We start from the raw sequence: 17,811 nt of genomic DNA on the forward strand, positions 1-17,811 counted from the left end.
TGGAGGGATGGAGGAATGGATGGCGGGATGGATGGATGGAGGGATGGATGGATGGATGGAGGGATGGATGGATGGATGGATGGCGGGATGGATGGAGGGATGGATGGATGGATGGAGGGATGGATGGAGGGATGGAGGAATGGATGGCGGGATGGATGGATGGATGGATGGCGGGATGGATGGATGGATGGAGGGATGGATGGATGGATGGATGGAGGGATGGAGGAATGGATGGCGGGATGGATGGATGGATGGATGGATGGATGGATGGAGGGATGGATGGATGGATGGCGGGATGGATGGATGGATGGAGGGATGGATGGATGGATGGATGGAGGGATGGATGGAGGGATGGATGGATGGATGGCGGGATGGATGGATGGATGGATGGATGGATGGATGGAGGGATGGATGGATGGATGGCGGGATGGATGGAGGGATGGATGGATGGATGGATGGATGGATGGATTGACGGTTTGTTGGGTGGATGGATTGTGGGATGGGTGGATGGATGGATGGGTGGAGGGATGGATGGATGGGTGGATGGACAGCTTGGTGGATGGATGGATGGATGCATGAATGAATGAATAGATGATGGAAGGATGCATTGATGAATGAATGAATTAATGTTTGGATGGATTGGTGAACGAAATGATTAATCAACAAATGTGTGAACGGACATATTGATGGATGAGCGGAGAGAGGGAGAATGAAGGAATGAATGAATACATGAGTCGATGAGCAGATGGTGATAAAACAATGGATGTCGTGATGAATGAATGAATGAATGAATGAAGTCCAGATGTGTGGGCACCTGTTGATGAGCGAGACGACGGCGGTGAACAGCTCCTCGTAGAGTCCGGCCGCCATGCCGTCCACACACTGAGCCGCCGTCAGCCTCGGGCCTGCCAGCACAGTTCAGACTCAACGTTCAGGAGAGAGAGCCCCGCCCGCCCCCCCCCACCCTCCTCCACCCCCTCCACCCCCTCCTCACCTTCCTCCCCCTCGGCGCTGCCCCGCTCTCTGCTGCCCCCGGTGGCTTTCTGCAGCAGCTGCCTCAGGTGGTGCTTGAAGACGGCCGTGTGGAGGTCGTCCCCCTCACAGCCCAGAACGCTGCTGGCGACCTGGGCGCTGTCGAAGCTCACAAACTGCCTCCTGCCCACTGCGCGCACACACACACACACACACACACACACACACACACACACACACACACACACACACACACACGTTACAGCATCCCCACAGCATGATGCTGCCTCCACCATGCTCACTGCTCTGTGAGATTTTTCCTCAGAATTTAACTCTGATTGAATCTTCTCCACATTGTTCTCCCAAATGTTCTTTAACACGTGTCTGAGGTCTTCACAGAACATCTGGACGACTAATAATGAGATTATGACATATTGATAACATCAATGAAATGAGGACGATGATGATGAAGATGCTGAGTCAGCGTTACCTTTACAGGCCCCGGCTGCTCCCAGATGGTAAATACCAGCCAGGACGTGCCAGATCGCCTTCTGCTCGCCGGCCGAGAAGTTCAGCGTTTCCATGGCAGCCAGCAGCTTGGTGAAGGCCACGGACGCTCGCTGCTTCTCCTCCACCTGAGAGGGACGGAGGGGACGGAGGGGGGGGGACACTTGAGGTCCGGGTGGAGAGACGGCTGAGTCACAGCTAATCTCTCCATCACGGACCCGACATGGAGCTCTTCGCCATCACTGATCCACTTCACGGCCTCTTTCAGCCACTCCCTTCTATTTTTAGTCTCCTCAGTCTTTAAACACCACAAAGAACCAATTTAGGGTCTGATTGAAGATGGAGGAACACGGTGTGACCGCTCAGAGCGGCTGCTAGCCAGTTCAGATAGCATGACATCAGTGAGAGGAGGAAGATGCTCTATAATCCGGATGTTAGAGGAAGAAGATGCTCTGTAATCTAGGTTTTAGTGCGAGGAAGACGCTCTATAATCTGGATGTTAGTTGAAATGCTAATGCTAAAATTAAAATAACATAACTATAGATTATTGAAAATTGCAGCACTATAGACATTGATTTTGATTTAGCTAATGCTAAATCAAATGCTGAAGCTAAGAACACAGCCATACTTCACTTCAGATGACAGCTGTGCATGATGCTAATGCTAAAGCAAAAAACAGAAATATTGTTTGTTAGAAACAGCTTTGAGTAATACTCATGCTAATGCTAACAACTAACAAGCTTTTATGGCTGCAGACAAAAAGGCTTTGTGAGGCTAAAAGCAATAATACAGCTACTCCTTCCTGGGTCATGCTAATGCTAAAGCTCTAAAAGCTCCAGTACCTTTGTGGGATGAACGATGCCAAACGAGTTGGACTCAGGAAGTTGGTGCAGCTGCAGCTCAGTCCTGTGAGAACAGGAAGGAACACAACAGAAAAGTCAAACTCAGTTTGTTCTCCTGGATCTTTACATCGTAGTAAATATTTGTGGAACGTTAACGAAGATGATGAAGACCCTTCACCTCATCTCGGTGCTCAGGCCAGCCAGCAGGTGAGAGAAAACCAGGAAGTTGCTCTCTCCCGGTGTCGGTTGACAAACTTTCCACTTGTCCAGCATCATGGTCTAGAGAGCAGAGCAGTGGAACAGTGGGAAGACATGACGGAGAACATGTGAGAACCTTCAGTCAGAAATGTGAGGGAAACTGTGGTTCATATGTGCAAATTTCCCGTTAACGCTAATGCTAATATTCTTTAATGAGGCACAGAATTTTGTAGTGGGGCCAATAGCTTCAGACCATGCTAATGCTAATAACTAACTATTAGCAGGACATACAGAATACTGGAACTTAAAATGAAGCTAATGCTAACAGAATTTCAGACGTTTCTCCTCAGAGTTTAGTAAAATAGTAACATAACTACTCTTTAGTGGACAAAATACCTTTATGCCGTGCTAAGGCTAACATGGGAAACAGAAACCCTGAATGTTGCTAATGCTACTGATTTAGCTGCAGTGCCAGTTAGCTGGAGTTTAATAAAAAAAAAGTAACACCATGGCTGTTTACTGCAGAGAATCGCAACATTTCATGCTAATACTGAGGTGAAAATACCTTTCTTCCATGACAATGCTAATGCTAGCAGTTGACGTTGTCCATAGGACAGAAAAAAGACCCTCTGGACATTGCTAATGCTATCATAATGTTAAGAGGTATAATGGATAAAGGTAATGGTAATGCTAATGAAATCCTAATAGGTTTGGCATGCGTGCAGGTGTCCTCTAGAAAATGCTAATGCTAACATAACGCTAAGAGGTTATGGTATGCCTGTAGGTGTCCTCTGGATGATGCTAATGCTAGCATAATGCTAAGAGGTTGTGGCATGCGTGCCTGCAGATGTGATGTCCTGTGGATAATGCTAATGCTAATGCTAGCATAATGCTAAAAGGTTGTGGCGTGTGAGCAGGTTTTCTCTGGATAATGGTAATGCTAACATGATGCTAAAGGGTTTTGGTGTGCGTGCGTTTCTGCAGGTGTCCTGTGGGTAATGCTAATGCTAATGATAATGCTAGCATAATACTAAAAGTTTGTGGCGTGCGTACGTGCGTGCAGGTGTCCTGTGGATAATGATAATGCTAATGCTAGCATAATGCTAAGAGGTTCTGGCGTGCGGGCGTGCCTGCAGGTGTCCGGCGGCGGCCTGTCCGGCGTGGTTGAAGTCCAGGGAGAAGACCATGGCGAAGCGCGACGAGGCGTCGCTGTGCGGCGAGCTGACGCAGCCGAAGGCGCGCAGCACGGTGAACATGGCGTGGACGCGCTCCGCTGGCGGAGGAAGGCGGCTCAGTTACAAACACAGCTCAGATTTCACGCGGCGGTCGTCTCCGCCTCGCCGTGCTCACCGCTGATGTTGGCCGCCGCCGCCGTCCCCGCCTGCTTGAGCAGCGTGTGCGTGAAGGCCTGGCAGGCCGTGGTCTTCCCCGTGCCGCTGCGGCCCACCGCGCACACACTGTGGTCCCGGCGCCCGCCCACCGTGGACACGTACACCCGCTTGACCAGGGCCGCCAGCTCAGGGGGGGCGTCCCACACCGAGTCCCCGCGCCGCGACTTTGGAGTCTGGTTGGAGAAAAAAAAAGAACACGCTCCGGTCAGTCACGCTCTCGCCGCGGGGGGCGCCGTTTTGGGGACCGGCTCCCTGCCTTGCTGTTGGTCTGGATCGGCGGCCACAGGTTGAGCAGGTCGGGTCCGGCGAGCGTCAGCGGCAGGCCGGCTCGCGCCCGGCAGCTCAGCGTGTGCAGAACGCCGCTCTCGCTCACGCTCTGCAGCTCGCTCAGGTCGGCGCACAGGTCCGAGTCCGCGGGGTTCACCTGAGGACGCACGACACACACGGCACACCGTCACGCTTCACACACGCTTCACACACACGCTTTACACACACTTCACACACACTTCACACACGCTACAGGATGCTTTCTCGAAAAATATCTACAGAAAATTTCTGCAAATATCTTAACTTTAGTTCGTATAGTTCATATTCATTTTGTTATGAAATATAATTTTTTCAAATTTAAAATTACGGCTCACTTTTTACATCCTTTTCATGGAAAATTTTACATTAACTTCACTTTCAGAGTAAACTATAAGGTTTTTATCTAAATCGAATTTTATTGTCAATCAATGAATTGATCATGATGGCATTTAATATTTTTTATTTAGATTTGCAATTTCAAAATAAGACGAATACCTAAATTTGGGGTTTTAACTGTTTGCGAAGTGATACACAAACAAAGATGATTATTATGAAATATGAGTTTTATATGGACTCTTTCATTTCAGGTTCACTATTGAGCAAGTTTATATTTTTGAGTTATTTATCTATTTATTTTAAACTTAAATTTTTGAGTTAAGAATCTGTTTAATTGCATTAAAATATTTTCAATCAATATCTTAAATATATTAAAATGTGTAGTTTATTTGCAGGGCAAATCAATAAATGACTAAATTAATGAATGGATAAATAAATAAATAATTAAATGAATAGAAACATTTGAGACTGGACTTGGTCTCATGTCCTCCCTCCCTGTGGAGGTTCTCCCGGTCCGGGACTCGTGTCCCCCCTCCCTGTGGAGGTTCTGCCGGTCCGGGACTCGTGTCCTCCCTCCCTGTGGAGGTTCTCCCGGTCCGGGACTCACCCTCTCCACCTGGTACTCCATCACGTCGTGCAGCGAGCCGTCGCTCTGCAGCCGGACCCTCACGCAGCCGGCCGGCAGCTCGGGGGTCCCTTCGTCCGGCTTCAGCTGAGTGGCTGAAAAAACAAACAAGCTTCGTTCATGATTCTGTGATCTGCATGTCTGACAGATGGGGTCAAAGGTCAGCAGGTCAGCTGTAAATACTGTATCATCACATGGAGCCAGACTGTGTGTGGATTAATACTTAAACCTACTAATCCACACACACACACACACACACACACAGATCATGGTTTCAGATTACTGAGCTCAGACGAGCTCATAAATAAACAGATTAGTTCAATATCTTTTTCTGTCATGTCAGAATTCACTGCTGTTATCTGACTGTAGATTCATCGTTTCTCATAGAAATTCTTACTTTCAGTCTTTTTCAAATTCATTTCACTTCAGTTAACATTTATACACTGGTTTGAATTGTAGAATAAAACATTTTCTCCTCATATTTATTATTCAGTCGTTCAATATCAAAGTAAAGTACAATGAAAGAATGAATTTTTTCTGTGTGTGTGTGTGTGTGTGTGTGTGTGTGTGTGTGTGTGTGTGTGTGTGTGCGCTGCGGCAGCTTACCGAGGGTGAAGCCATCTTTGTGGACGTACCACACTGTTCCTGCTTCGTACCAAACATCCCTCACCTGAAAGCAACATGAGCAGAAAACACCAGAGGATCTTTTAACACTAAAGGTGTCTTCAAGAAAAAGAGACAGGACTGGTAGTTTAATAAAAGTTAAAGAGGTCAAATGACCAGGAATAATTCAGAAGTATCAATTTAGTATGATCGACAGTTAAAATTGATAATTGAAGAGCCAGTAAAGCCGCGTTCACACCAAACGCGACAACGCGAGAAGTTGAACGGGCGTCAATTTTGAGGTCTGACGCTGAACAACGCCGGGCCTCGAGGCTCGTTCTGACGCGACACGCCTGTGGTCGGAAGGCGGGGCTTCGGGCCTTTTACTGTGTTAGCTTAGCATCATGGCTAACCCTGTTGAGCGAGTGGTGTATGCTTAATGAAGCCAGACAACGACACCGTGGACGAACAGTCCGCCGTGCCCGGTGCACGGTGTTATCCACAGACGATCGGAGTTTGATGAGTTTCACGGTTCGCTCCAGGAGCTTTCACCGGTCCCCGCTCCCTGACCTACGTCACCATGGAGACGCTCTCTGATTGGTTTGCCGCAAAAAAAAAAGTTCAGATTTCCCAACTTCAGCGTCAGCCGCAAAATCGCGGCGCCGGCGCCAGAACGCCCCAGCACGTCGCGTTTCGTGGCCGGTAGAGCGCGCGTTTCTCATCGTTTTCAATTACATTTGGACGCAAAAACGCGGAAATCATTTGGCGGTGTGAACGCAGCTTAATGCTTAAAAAGTACTATTGAAGCACAGTTAATTATCCATAAAATACCAGTAAATGTGAGAAAGTAATAATTAAGTAGCAGTATTTTTTAAAGCGTACCAATAAAGTACCAATAATAGTTTGAAAGTATCAGTAAAGTAACAATGAAACCTTTGTATTTGTTAAAAAGTGTCATTAAAGTTGCAGTAAATTATCGGTAATAATCAAAAAGTGTCATTAAAGTAGCAGTGATAGTTAAAAAAAGGTATCATTATAAATCTGCACCCTCTGATACTGGAATGTTTCCAACCGGATTTCTGATCAGTAACTGGAAACTGATTCCATCCTCCCCTACGTTTGCTGAACAATGGTTTGGTCCATGCTGCTGGGTGTGGGTCAGTGGAAGAGCCGGTCGTACCTCCCTCCTCTGCTGTTCCGTCACTGTGACATCCGCCTGCCTCCCCTCAGGCTCCTGCCTCTCCTCCATGCTCTCCACCTTCTTCTCCACCAGCATCTCCTTCTTCTGCTCCACCTGCAGAGTCTTCTTGTTCTTCCTGTCGGGCCTCCTCTCCTCCTTCTGCTCCTCCTTCTGCTCCTCCTGCAGGATCTTCTTGTTCTTCCTCTCCGGCCTCCTCTTCTCCTCCTCCACCTGTACCCGCTGCTCGGCGGCGGTCCGTCGGCTCGCCGGCGGTCCGTCGGATTCGGGCGTCACGATGAGGCGTTGAGACGACGAGGTGGACCTGCCACCGTCCGACAGCGCCGAGCGGCGCCCCTCCTCGCCGCCGCTGTTGGTCATCTGCTCGGCCCGCAGAGCCATCTCCGCCTCCAGGATGGGGGGCGTCTGGTCCGGGAGCAGGAACTGCTGCACCAGGTTATCGCTCAGTTTGCTCGGCTGAGGACGGAGGGAGGAAGAAGGAGAAGAACTTGGTTTAGTTTCAGCTAAAATATGTCCCATGCGGTGGTGAACGAGGAGCGTTCCAGCTGTTTTAGGAAGTTGGAATTCCAAAAAGTTGTAAAGCCAGAGTGGTTCAGTGAGTTCCTGTGAAGGACTCGGTTATCATTACTAACCCAAAATCTTCTGAGGACGACTCCAAAGTCTAGTTTTAACAACTAACAGACTCACGTTGGAAGACTAACTGATCTAGTGACTAGTTGAGACAGAAACCCTCAAAGCTAATCATTTCAACAACTGCACACCTTAGTTGTAGCAAATTTTCAAAACTGTAGTCACAATTAACCTAGAGAGCAGTTGTTACAACGAAGAAAGACTGTAGTTGTTACACGTTACACATCCATCCATCCAGCCATCCATTCATTTTAAACCTCTTATCCAGGACCAGGTCTTGGAGGCAGCAGTCTCAGCAGGGATGCTAGCACTCCCTGTCCACAGACTCTTCCTCCAGGTCCTCCAGGAGGATCCCGAGCCATTGGCAGTCCAGCCGAGAGACTAAGACTGAATCCCATTTCACCCCTTAGCCCTCGCGCTTGGCCCTACCCCTGCGTTTTGCGCGTTCACGTGGAGGGGTAGGGGTGTCCCGATTGTCATTATGACGGAGGGGTAGGGGGAAGGGGGAGGGCTAGTCACCCCTCCAAAAGGAGATTCTCCCGAGGCACACTCCAAACGGAGGGGTATGATGCAGTGGCGGCCGGTGGCGAGGGGCGGCGACGGGAGCGCTTGTTTTGTCCGCCGTTAGTTCACTTCCGCATTGGTGGGGGCGCTCATTTCCACACCCGCCCATTCCAGGCGGGCAGAGTTGAAGAAACCAATTTATTGAAAATAATCGTCTATCTGTTGTGTCTGGAATGCGCCTGGAATGCGCGGGTGTGGAAACAAGCGCTCCCGCCAATGCGGAAGTGAACTAACGCCGCCCGCAATTCGCGGTGTAGGCGCACAAAACAAGCGCTCCCGCCGCCGCCCCTCGCCAACGGCCGCCACTGGGTATGACATATTTCCCAGAAAGCCTTGCAAGATCGGCAAGATGGCGGCGTTCGCAACGAAAGAAGTTCATAAATGTAAGTATTTTCTCAATGAGTAAAGTTTTAAAATGCAAGAAAAACCTTCTTCGGCAAACAACTGTTGCATCTGCCTACGTCATCGGCAGCGGCGACTACTGATGACGTACGTGATTGTAGAAGGGGTGTCCCAATTTGGAGGGGTTTACTTTAAGCCCTACCCCTTAGCACTCCGGTTCAAAGGGGTAGGGCTAGAAAGAGAAATGGGATTGGGCCAAAGTCTCTCCAGCATGTCCTGGGTCTTCCCTGAGACCTCCTCCCAGTGTGACATGTCCGGAACTCCTCCCCAGGCAGGCGTCCAGGAGGCATCCTGAAGAGGTGCCTGAGCCACCTCAGCTGGCTCTTCTCGATGTGGAGGAGAAGCGGCTCTACTCCGAGCTCCTCCCTGGTGACCGAGCTCCTCAACCTATCTCTAAGGGAGCCCAGCCACCCTACGGAGGAAGCTCATTTCAGCCTCTTGTATCCGGGATCTTGTCCTTTCGGTCATGACCCAAAGTTCATGACCATAGATGAGGGTAGGAGTGAAGACTGACTGGTAAATCGAGAGCTTCGCCTTTTGGCTCAGCTCCTTCTTCACCACAACGGACCAATACAACTACTGCATCACTGCAGCCGCTGCACCGATCCGCCTGTCAATCTCACCTTCATCCTTCCTCCACTCGTGAACAAGACCCTGAGATCCTCGTCCCCATTGCTTCACACTCGGCAGCAAAATGTCCCAGTGCATGTTGTATGTCCAGGTCCGATGAAACCAACAGGACAACATCTACAAAAAGCAGAGATGAAATCCTGCGGTCCCCAAACCAGACACCGTCTGGCCTCTGGCTGAAACGATTCTGCCCATAAAGACTACAAATAGAACCGGTGACAAAGAACAGCCCTGCCCGAGTCCAACATGCACCGTGAACAGCTCAGACTAACTGTCGGCAATGCAGACCAGACTCCTACTTCTGTCACACAGAGACTGAACGGCCCCTAACATGGGGCCCCAGACTTTGTATTCACAAAGTACCCCCCACAAGACACCACGAGGGATGCAGTAGAAAACCTTCTCCAGATCCACAAAACACATGTGGACCAGTTAACTAAACACCAATGAACCATCAAGCACCCTATGGAGAGTATAGAGCTGGTCCCGGCATGAAGTGCCAGACAGTTTACCTTCGAGGTACTTCTGCATGGCCTCCCTGATCTCTTCCCAGACCCACGTTTTTGCCTCCATAACCACTCGGGCTGCAGTTTGCTTGGCCTGCCGGTACCTGTCAGCTGCATCGGAAGTCCCATGAGCTAACACGATTTGATAGGGCTCCCTTACTTCGGGTGTCCACCACCGGGTTGGGGATCTAATATTCTAATTGTCAAAACCAATCCTGTAGTTTTTAGAACCAACCAACACTCCAGTCGTCCAGTCGAGTGACTCTAGTAGTCTCATCTGTTGTCTAACTCAAATTGCATTTGTAACAACAAACCAATGATGTAGTTGATACAACTAATCCAAGTTTAACCAGAAAATATTCAAAAGTCTCAAGAAAAAAATGTTCTTGACATGTGGACTAAGAAGCGCACTGAGCATGCTCGGAAAGAGACAAACTGAGCATGCTCATAAAGGCTCGGACGGACTAACAGGAAGTGTCGGGACTCTTGACAGCGCTCACCACTCGCTCCTCTTTGACCTCTGGCTCTTTGTGTTTGGTCTCCTTCTCCGAGTCTCGGACCAGCTGCTTGAGAAAGCCGCCTGGCAGGGCCGACAGCGGCGGCGGCGGGACGACAGCGGCGGCCACCGGCGTCTTCTCCTCCTTGATCTGTGGACGCGTCCACCAGAAGAAGTCACTCCGAGTCACCTGAGGACCTGCTCATGCAGCATGCTGCGCTCACACCGCCACAAAACAGACCAACAGTTTACGAGGCTAACTTCATTTCATGTGATAATTAAACATTAGTAACCTGAGGTCGTGGATTAGTGAGTTAATCTGGAAACTGTCAATCAAACCAGGCCACCGTCTCCTGTACGCTGTGACCACATGTAGTTGGTACGAACCAACATGCAGGATTCACTAAAACCAGCAGAACCGCAGAAGAAATCGTCCAGAAATCATAAAATTAAAACCTTGAAGAGGTGTTTTGGGGGGTAAAATGTCAGTCGGGCTGCCGGTCACAGAGGAGGCCCCACGCCTGACATTTAACTAACAGCTCTCACCTGCTGACACGACGGGGAATAGCACAAAGGTCAGTAGGACAGCTGCTTCAGTTGGGATAAAACCGGGAGAGTGGGACTCCATTCCAACATCTCCACTGTCTCAGAATCGCATTCATGACGAAGCACTTCCAACAGGAACCTTCCATTACTGTCCAGGCAGACTGAGTCCTACGCATCAACCAGAACTCCAGGAAAATGTTCACAGCTTTTCTAGAGATATGAAGAGTTAAAATGCTGGAGGCTTGTTTAAACTGACTCTGTTTTATAAAACAATGAGCCTGATTTGACTTTAAAAGCTTCCTTTCTTTTGGAGCTGAAAGCAGAACCCTGTTTTCTGGATGTTTCCCGCAGTGAAACAAGCCGAGGTGTCCGTAAGCAGCTGTTTGTGTCCGATGGTTCGCCGGTTACGAAAAAGCCCCGGACGTCAACAGAAACCCGATCCTCAGAGCCGTGTGGTGGCGGCACGGAGCTGCGTGAAGCCGCGAGCCGACTAAAAGCTGAAGGATGACTAACGGAGATGACGGAGGGGAATTAAAGTCGGTCCGACACACACAGACCGGTCAGGGAGGTGAGCTCAGCCTCAGGCCACAGCGGCACGCCAGCGCTTTCATTATGGTAACGTTAGAATTCTTCATTCAGTCTAATATTTATCTATTTAAAAAATAAAGAAAAGAATTAAATATGTAAAAATTTATTTATCTAGAAAATGAAATGAATGAAAAATTGGAAAAACTGTAATAATTAGTCAATTTATCTATCTATTCTTATATTTATTTATTTATCTATCATTTATTCATAAAATAAAATAAATGAATAAAAAATGGAGTAGTGTCAAAACTACATGTATTTATTCTTATATTTATTTAGAAAATTAAAAGAAAGACTAAAAATGGAAAACAGAGTAATAACTACTCTTATGTTTATTTATAAAATGAAAAAAGGAATAAAATAAGAAAAAAAAACTTTAATGTGGTAACCAAAATAGCTTATTTACTTGCCTGTTTGTTTAATTATTACAAAATGCAAAAATACTTGAGTGCAAAATGAAAAAGACATGTAGTGTAGTAAGTAAAAGAATTCAGCCCATTTGTTAACCAAATAACATAATATTCAATAAGAGAATGAAATATGAATACATTAAAAAATTTAAAGCAAGAAATTCACACCGTTAAATAACTACTTAACAAAATACCCCTTTTTTTAAATTTTACAATGTCTAAATGAATATATTTATTTTATTTCTTTCTTTTTTCATGTCAGTTTAACAAAATATATATTTATTTTTTCACCCACAAACAAAGAAAAACCTCAAAATAACAAGAAAGCCTTTGACTTCTTCCTGCTCCTTTTCGGACATGTATAACAAGAAGACTTTTTCATTCATTCATTTTTCATATTTCTTGTCTTATTTTTTTTTTAAATATTATAGAAAGTTACTGCACACTGTAACACACACACACACACCTGATGCATGCAGTTCAAACACTATTAGGAGACACATCAGTTCAGTGGATCACATTTTTCTCCAGAAGACCCCAACGTGCACACACACCCACTCACTCACTCGCTCACTCACTCACTCACTCGCTCACTCACTCACTCACTCACTCGCTCACTCGCTCACAGAGCTCATGCAGCATGCGTCTCGGAGCTGCACCTCCCTTCTGTTCCCAGAGTTTTAAGCGTGAAGACAGCGCCATGGCTCAGGTCCAGGTGGGGGAGGGGGGAGGGGGGGAGGGGTGGGCAGTGAGGTGGGGGTGACGGAGGTCGTGAGGTCGCACAGGTGTCAGCCAGGTGTGACAGCAGCAGTGTGTGAGTGTGTGTGTGTGTGTGTGTGTGGGAGAGAAACGCCTGATCACAGAGAGAAGAGAGAGATTTCAAGACGTAAACGTAGATGTAAACACAAAAACCAAAGTAAAACAAACACAAATATGAGCAACAACAAGCAGGAGTAAATAACAATAAGCAGCAGTGCGCACGTGAACACAAACACAAAAACAAACACACATGTAAGCAAAATGTCAAACATCCACAAAGACACAAACATGAACACAAACATCACAACAAATAACACACCAAACAGAAACACAAGCATAGGCACAAACATAAGCAGACACAAAAACAATCAAACAAACATGACAAAAAGACACTTTCTCCATCTTGTGAGGTTCAGACACACATAAACATGCAGGCTCGGTGTGTTTGGACTCGTTGGCCCGAAATCGACAATCAAGACTTGCTGCTTCTGCAAAAATGTAATAATGACTAAAATCTTCAGGTTTCTTGTGAAACATGATCACAGTCACTAAAAATTAAGGATCGACCAATTATCGGCCTGGCCGATAATATCGGCCAATATTGGGCATTTTCTAATAATCGCCACGGCCTTTTTTTCCACCAATAACCGATAAAATAAATGTATTTAAAAACGAGCTGTTTGGCTCATATATACAGCCGTCTCTCTCTCTCTCTCTCTCTCTCTGCCTGAAGTCACTGCTCTGGACTGTGGAACAGTGTCCCACCCACAGCTACATTTTGACGCCAAAATGTTCATTTTTACTGCAAATGAATATCAGTTCGACATATCGGTTATCGCTTTTCCATAAGTACCAATAATCGGCATCGGCCCTAAAAAAGCCATATCGGTCGATCCTTAGTAATTACATTGACTTTGTATGTAATCTCATCACGCGAAAAATTCACGTCGTGTCCGGTGGAAACACAGCGTGAAGGTTTTTTCTTTCTGATAATTACTGGAATGGCTTTGATTTAATGGGATTATAAGGTGCTGTGGAGACAGAGCCCTCTAGTGGCCATAAAGTGCAACTGCCGTAGAAAAAGACCTCTACTCTCTGACGTCACGTGTAACCGGTTACACATCGGTTAGAAGTCCCGGTTAGACGAGTAGAAAAAAATTGTAAATGTTGACACCCCCAACTCTGACTGGAGTATAGAAGCTAATGCTTTGACTCGAGTATAGGAGTCAATACTCTACTGGAGTACGGAAGTCAACGCTTTGACCTAAGTATAAAAGCCAATACTTCGACGTAAGTATAGAAGTCAGTACTTTGATTAGAGTATACAACTTAAATTCATACTTTTACCAAAGCATAAAAGTGAAATTAAAACTTAAACTGAAGCACACCAGTTGAAGTGCTACTCTGAAGAGTTGAATGAGTTTTTTTTTTTACACAAAGTCCTTGTTGAGACGAGTGTCTGTTTTCACGTTCCTGATCATTACTTCACTGAGCTGACGAGTTTTATTCTCCAGAGTCGTTCTGCCTCATGAAGAGAAACGTTTCTGAAGCAAGGATCGAGTTCTGTCTGAGGCCAAAGTCAAACCACACCGAGCCGGACGGCACCACACAAGGCCCCGGAGCCCCACAGTCACACCGACACACACACACACACACCGACACACACACCGACACACACGAGGCTCGTACCTTCACAAAAACACCAGAATCGACTGAAAGATCCAGAAAGAAATAATCCTGATCGAAGTCCCGCCGTCACACAAACACACCGCAGACCGACACACACTGGCCGACTGAGGCCCACAGTCAGAAATAGAGCGCTTCATACACACACACACACACACACACACACACACACTCACACACACACACCCGCAGATAGGTTCCTCTATAAATATCTGCAGGCGGAGGGCAGTTGGTGGGAGGAAGAGGGGAGACGACCCTGTTTGGAAAGCCGGCTGATCCTGAAGAGGTGTGAAGACCGAGGGCAACAGGAAGGACTACAAGTACACACACTCCTGTAAACACAAACACACACACAGGCAGACAAACAAACACACACTCGTAGAACTGTCAGTGAAAAGTCCCGCTGTGTCTTTTCTGCCACTGTGTCTCTTTTTGAAAACCTTTTGTGGTTCTTTTTAGTTTGTTTGTGTCTTTTTTGATCCTGTCATGTTTGTTTGTGTTTTTTTGTGTCTTATTGTGTTGTTTTTGTTGTCTCCAGTCAGATCATGTCTTTCCGGTCGCGTGATGTTTCTTGTAGTCGTGACTTTTCGTGGTCCGTTGTGGTTTCTTTCATTGTAGTCTGCAGTGTTTTTGGACTCATTTTGTGCTTATTTGTTAGTCAATTTGTCAGTCGTCTTTCTGACCAGTCAGAGACGAACAGGAACTGTCCGTCCAGTCAAGAACTTCACCAAGGAGAAGTTATATGAACGAAATAAAAACCGAAATCGGTGTAAAATTTGAGAAATGAGCTGTCCTGGTTTGAAAAATGAAGAATAAAATCATCAGGTGCTGAAATAAAAGAAGGAATGAAGACTCAGACAAGACGAACACATAACATGCATTCTGCAGACGAGCTGTGGAGACAAACTGAGTCTGGAAAGACGAAGGCCGATGAGACGCTGACTGTTGACGGCACGTGTTCACATGAGCAGATCTACAGTGTGTCAGCTGTCTGGGTGAATGACAGCTGCAGCTGGGCGTGTGTGTGTGTGTGTGTGTGTGTGTGTGTGTGTGTGTGTGTGTGTGTGTGTGTGTGTGTGTGTGTGTGTGTGTGAGATGGGGGGGGGGTCAGTCTGACCTGAATCACTCTGAGACAAAACACCAGTTTGGATAATAAACCAGATCATAACAGAGAACGGGTCTCTGACTCACCGAGGTCGTATTTCCTCGACTCGTTCTCTCTACAGGTCGATGTGCTCATGGCGGCCGGGGTTTGGCGTCTGTGACAGACACTGGAAACTGGCAATAAAGGAAATCCATCTAATCTATCTTATTTTGTGTTTATTAGGGAACGAGCCCCGGAGGGCAGGGACCCAAGGGACCGTTCACAAAAGCCCCGCCCCCTTTAGTGACTGCTGCTAGCCTGTCGCTGTAGATCGGGACACTTTACGCTTCAGGAGGATGTTGGATGAAAACAGATTAATAATTGGCGCGACTTTGGACCTCCTCTAACATAACGTTAGAGAGCTAATGTGACCAAGCTAACTAATATGAGGTTAATAACCGTTAGCTAACACTACTGGTAAAGTTCTGGCACCGATGTACCAATATACAATATTCACTAATAGTAACCATAACTTTGATTTCCAGTTCTGTGTATTTGAGCGTCTTGCTCATATATACAAAATACCTGCAGAATCAAAGTACAGAACCACTTTGTTGTGGATTTTATTAGCCGTCGAAGTTCGTCTGAAATCCTGTGGTGAACCTGCTCCTCATCCGCTGTGATGGAAAAAGCACCGAGAACAAGTGGCGACTGAGGCCAAACCGGGACTCCTCGCAACAAACTGACTCATGGGAAGCGTCAGAAGGTCTTTCTGAACATGATGATGTCGGGAAAATTGCATGATCTCTGTCCCGTTTCCGCGAGACAGAAAAGTTTTGTCCTCTGCTGATTTTTGCTGTCAGTTATAATGGAGCCGGATGGGAAAATCTCACGTTGTTCACAAACTGAGGGCTCTACTGTGACAGCCGAGCCCTCAGTTACCCAAAGATAACTGGAATTTTCCTTTCAGAAGTGATCTTTTTTTTTCTTTTTTTGAACATAGGTTAGTTCTCAGGTGAGGACAGGATCCATATTGGACAGGACTTCAGTCCACCACAGAGACAGATCACCACACACACATTCACACTCACACTCACACACACACACACACACACACACACACACACACACACACACACCCAGGGACGATTCAGGATGAACCTCACATGCATGTTTATGGACTGTGGGAGGAAACCCTCACACACGGGGAGAACATGCAAATTCCACACAGTATTTGAACCCATGACCTTCTCACTGTGAAGTGAGACAGTTAACCACTACCTCAGCATACATCTCTAATAATAATAATACCTTTAATTTGTAATGCACTTTACATACAATATCTCAAAGTGCAACAATGAGACAACAAAAAAGAAAACAACAGATGTTAAGAACTATCAATGGATTAAAAACAACACAACAAAAGATTAAAATGGAAACGGGAAAGTCTTTAGCGCTTTCTTAAAAGAGTCCAAGGTTTGTGGGGCTCTGAGATGCAGCGGAAGGTTGTTCCACAGTTTAGGAGCAGCTGCCTGGAAAGCTTGGTCTCCCACTGTCCGGAGTGTAGTCCGTGGGACTGAGAGGATGTTCTTTTCTGTGGACCGGGGGTGTCTGGAAGTGGAATATGGAGTCAAGAGTTCTGTGAGATAGTCCGGGGCCGCGACCGCGACCATGAACACACTGACATGTTAGCGGAGGTCGCGGAGGACAGGTGTGATGTGTTCATGTTTCGGTGTCCTCGTCAGGATCCTGGCAGCAGTGTTCTGGATGCGCTGGAGCTTTTGAAGGCTCTTTGCCGGGATCCCGACGAGGAGAGCGTTGCAGTAATCCAGCCTAGAGGAGACAAAGGCATGGACCAGTTTTCCAGCATCTGACGGGCAAAGACTGGGGCGGAGTTTTTAAATATTTTTTAAATGAAAAAGTGATATTTTACAGAGATTTTGGATGTGCTGTTCAAATGACAAATGTGGGTCAAAAATGACTCCCAGATTCCTGGCAGAAGATGAAAGAGGAGTGGTGTAACCAGAGAGTGAAATGTTGTCAGTTTGAGAGGATTTGAGTTTGTTGTTGTTCCAATGAGAATAGCCTCAGTCTTAGATGCATTTAATTGAAGAAATGTTTTGCCAACCACGCCTTTGTCTCCTCCAGGCAGGCTGCCAGAGTTGATGGTGGAACTGGTGCAGGGGAGGGGCCGGTGCACAGGTAGAGCTGAGTATCATCGGCATAGCAATGGAAGGAAACCCCATGCTTGCCGATGATGTGGCCTAGGGGGAGAATATAGATGTTGAAAAGTGAAGGACCAAGGACAGAGCCCTGAGGAACCCCACAGGTGACAGAATGGGGCTTTGGTCTGGCATCCCCCAGGGCCACATACTCTACTTTATTAATTCACAATTCCTCCACACAGGGCACAACAAATATTAATAGAAGCAAATATAAAAAAAAAAAAAAAACATTAAGAAAAAACAGTAAATAATATGCATAAGGAGATGTTTGGTATTTAGATCACGTGATGCAAGTTTGATTAAAAAC

General features: G+C 46.8%; 1 protein-coding gene across 1 annotated transcript in view; it reads right to left on the reverse strand.

Moving 5' to 3' along the window:
* Positions 1-10,419, reverse strand: part of myo18b (myosin XVIIIB) — a 46,953-nt gene extending 36,534 nt beyond the window's left edge. Inside the window, exons 1-13 of the mRNA XM_030084424.1 lie at positions 10,405-10,419; positions 10,211-10,357; positions 6,961-7,434; positions 5,784-5,847; positions 5,160-5,272; positions 4,167-4,334; positions 3,870-4,083; positions 3,650-3,792; positions 2,500-2,600; positions 2,322-2,385; positions 1,463-1,607; positions 995-1,162; positions 815-905 (exon numbers count right to left, since the gene is read on the reverse strand). Coding sequence (XP_029940284.1) covers positions 815-905; positions 995-1,162; positions 1,463-1,607; positions 2,322-2,385; positions 2,500-2,600; positions 3,650-3,792; positions 3,870-4,083; positions 4,167-4,334; positions 5,160-5,272; positions 5,784-5,847; positions 6,961-7,434; positions 10,211-10,357; positions 10,405-10,419 — 1,907 coding nt within the window. The remainder of the gene's footprint in view (positions 1-814; positions 906-994; positions 1,163-1,462; positions 1,608-2,321; positions 2,386-2,499; positions 2,601-3,649; positions 3,793-3,869; positions 4,084-4,166; positions 4,335-5,159; positions 5,273-5,783; positions 5,848-6,960; positions 7,435-10,210; positions 10,358-10,404) is intronic.
* Between the last annotated feature and the right edge of the window lie 7,392 nt (positions 10,420-17,811).

The sequence above is a fragment of the Salarias fasciatus genome, assembly GCF_902148845.1.
Source record: "Salarias fasciatus chromosome 7 unlocalized genomic scaffold, fSalaFa1.1 super_scaffold_4, whole genome shotgun sequence".
Classification (NCBI taxonomy): domain Eukaryota; kingdom Metazoa; phylum Chordata; class Actinopteri; order Blenniiformes; family Blenniidae; genus Salarias; species Salarias fasciatus.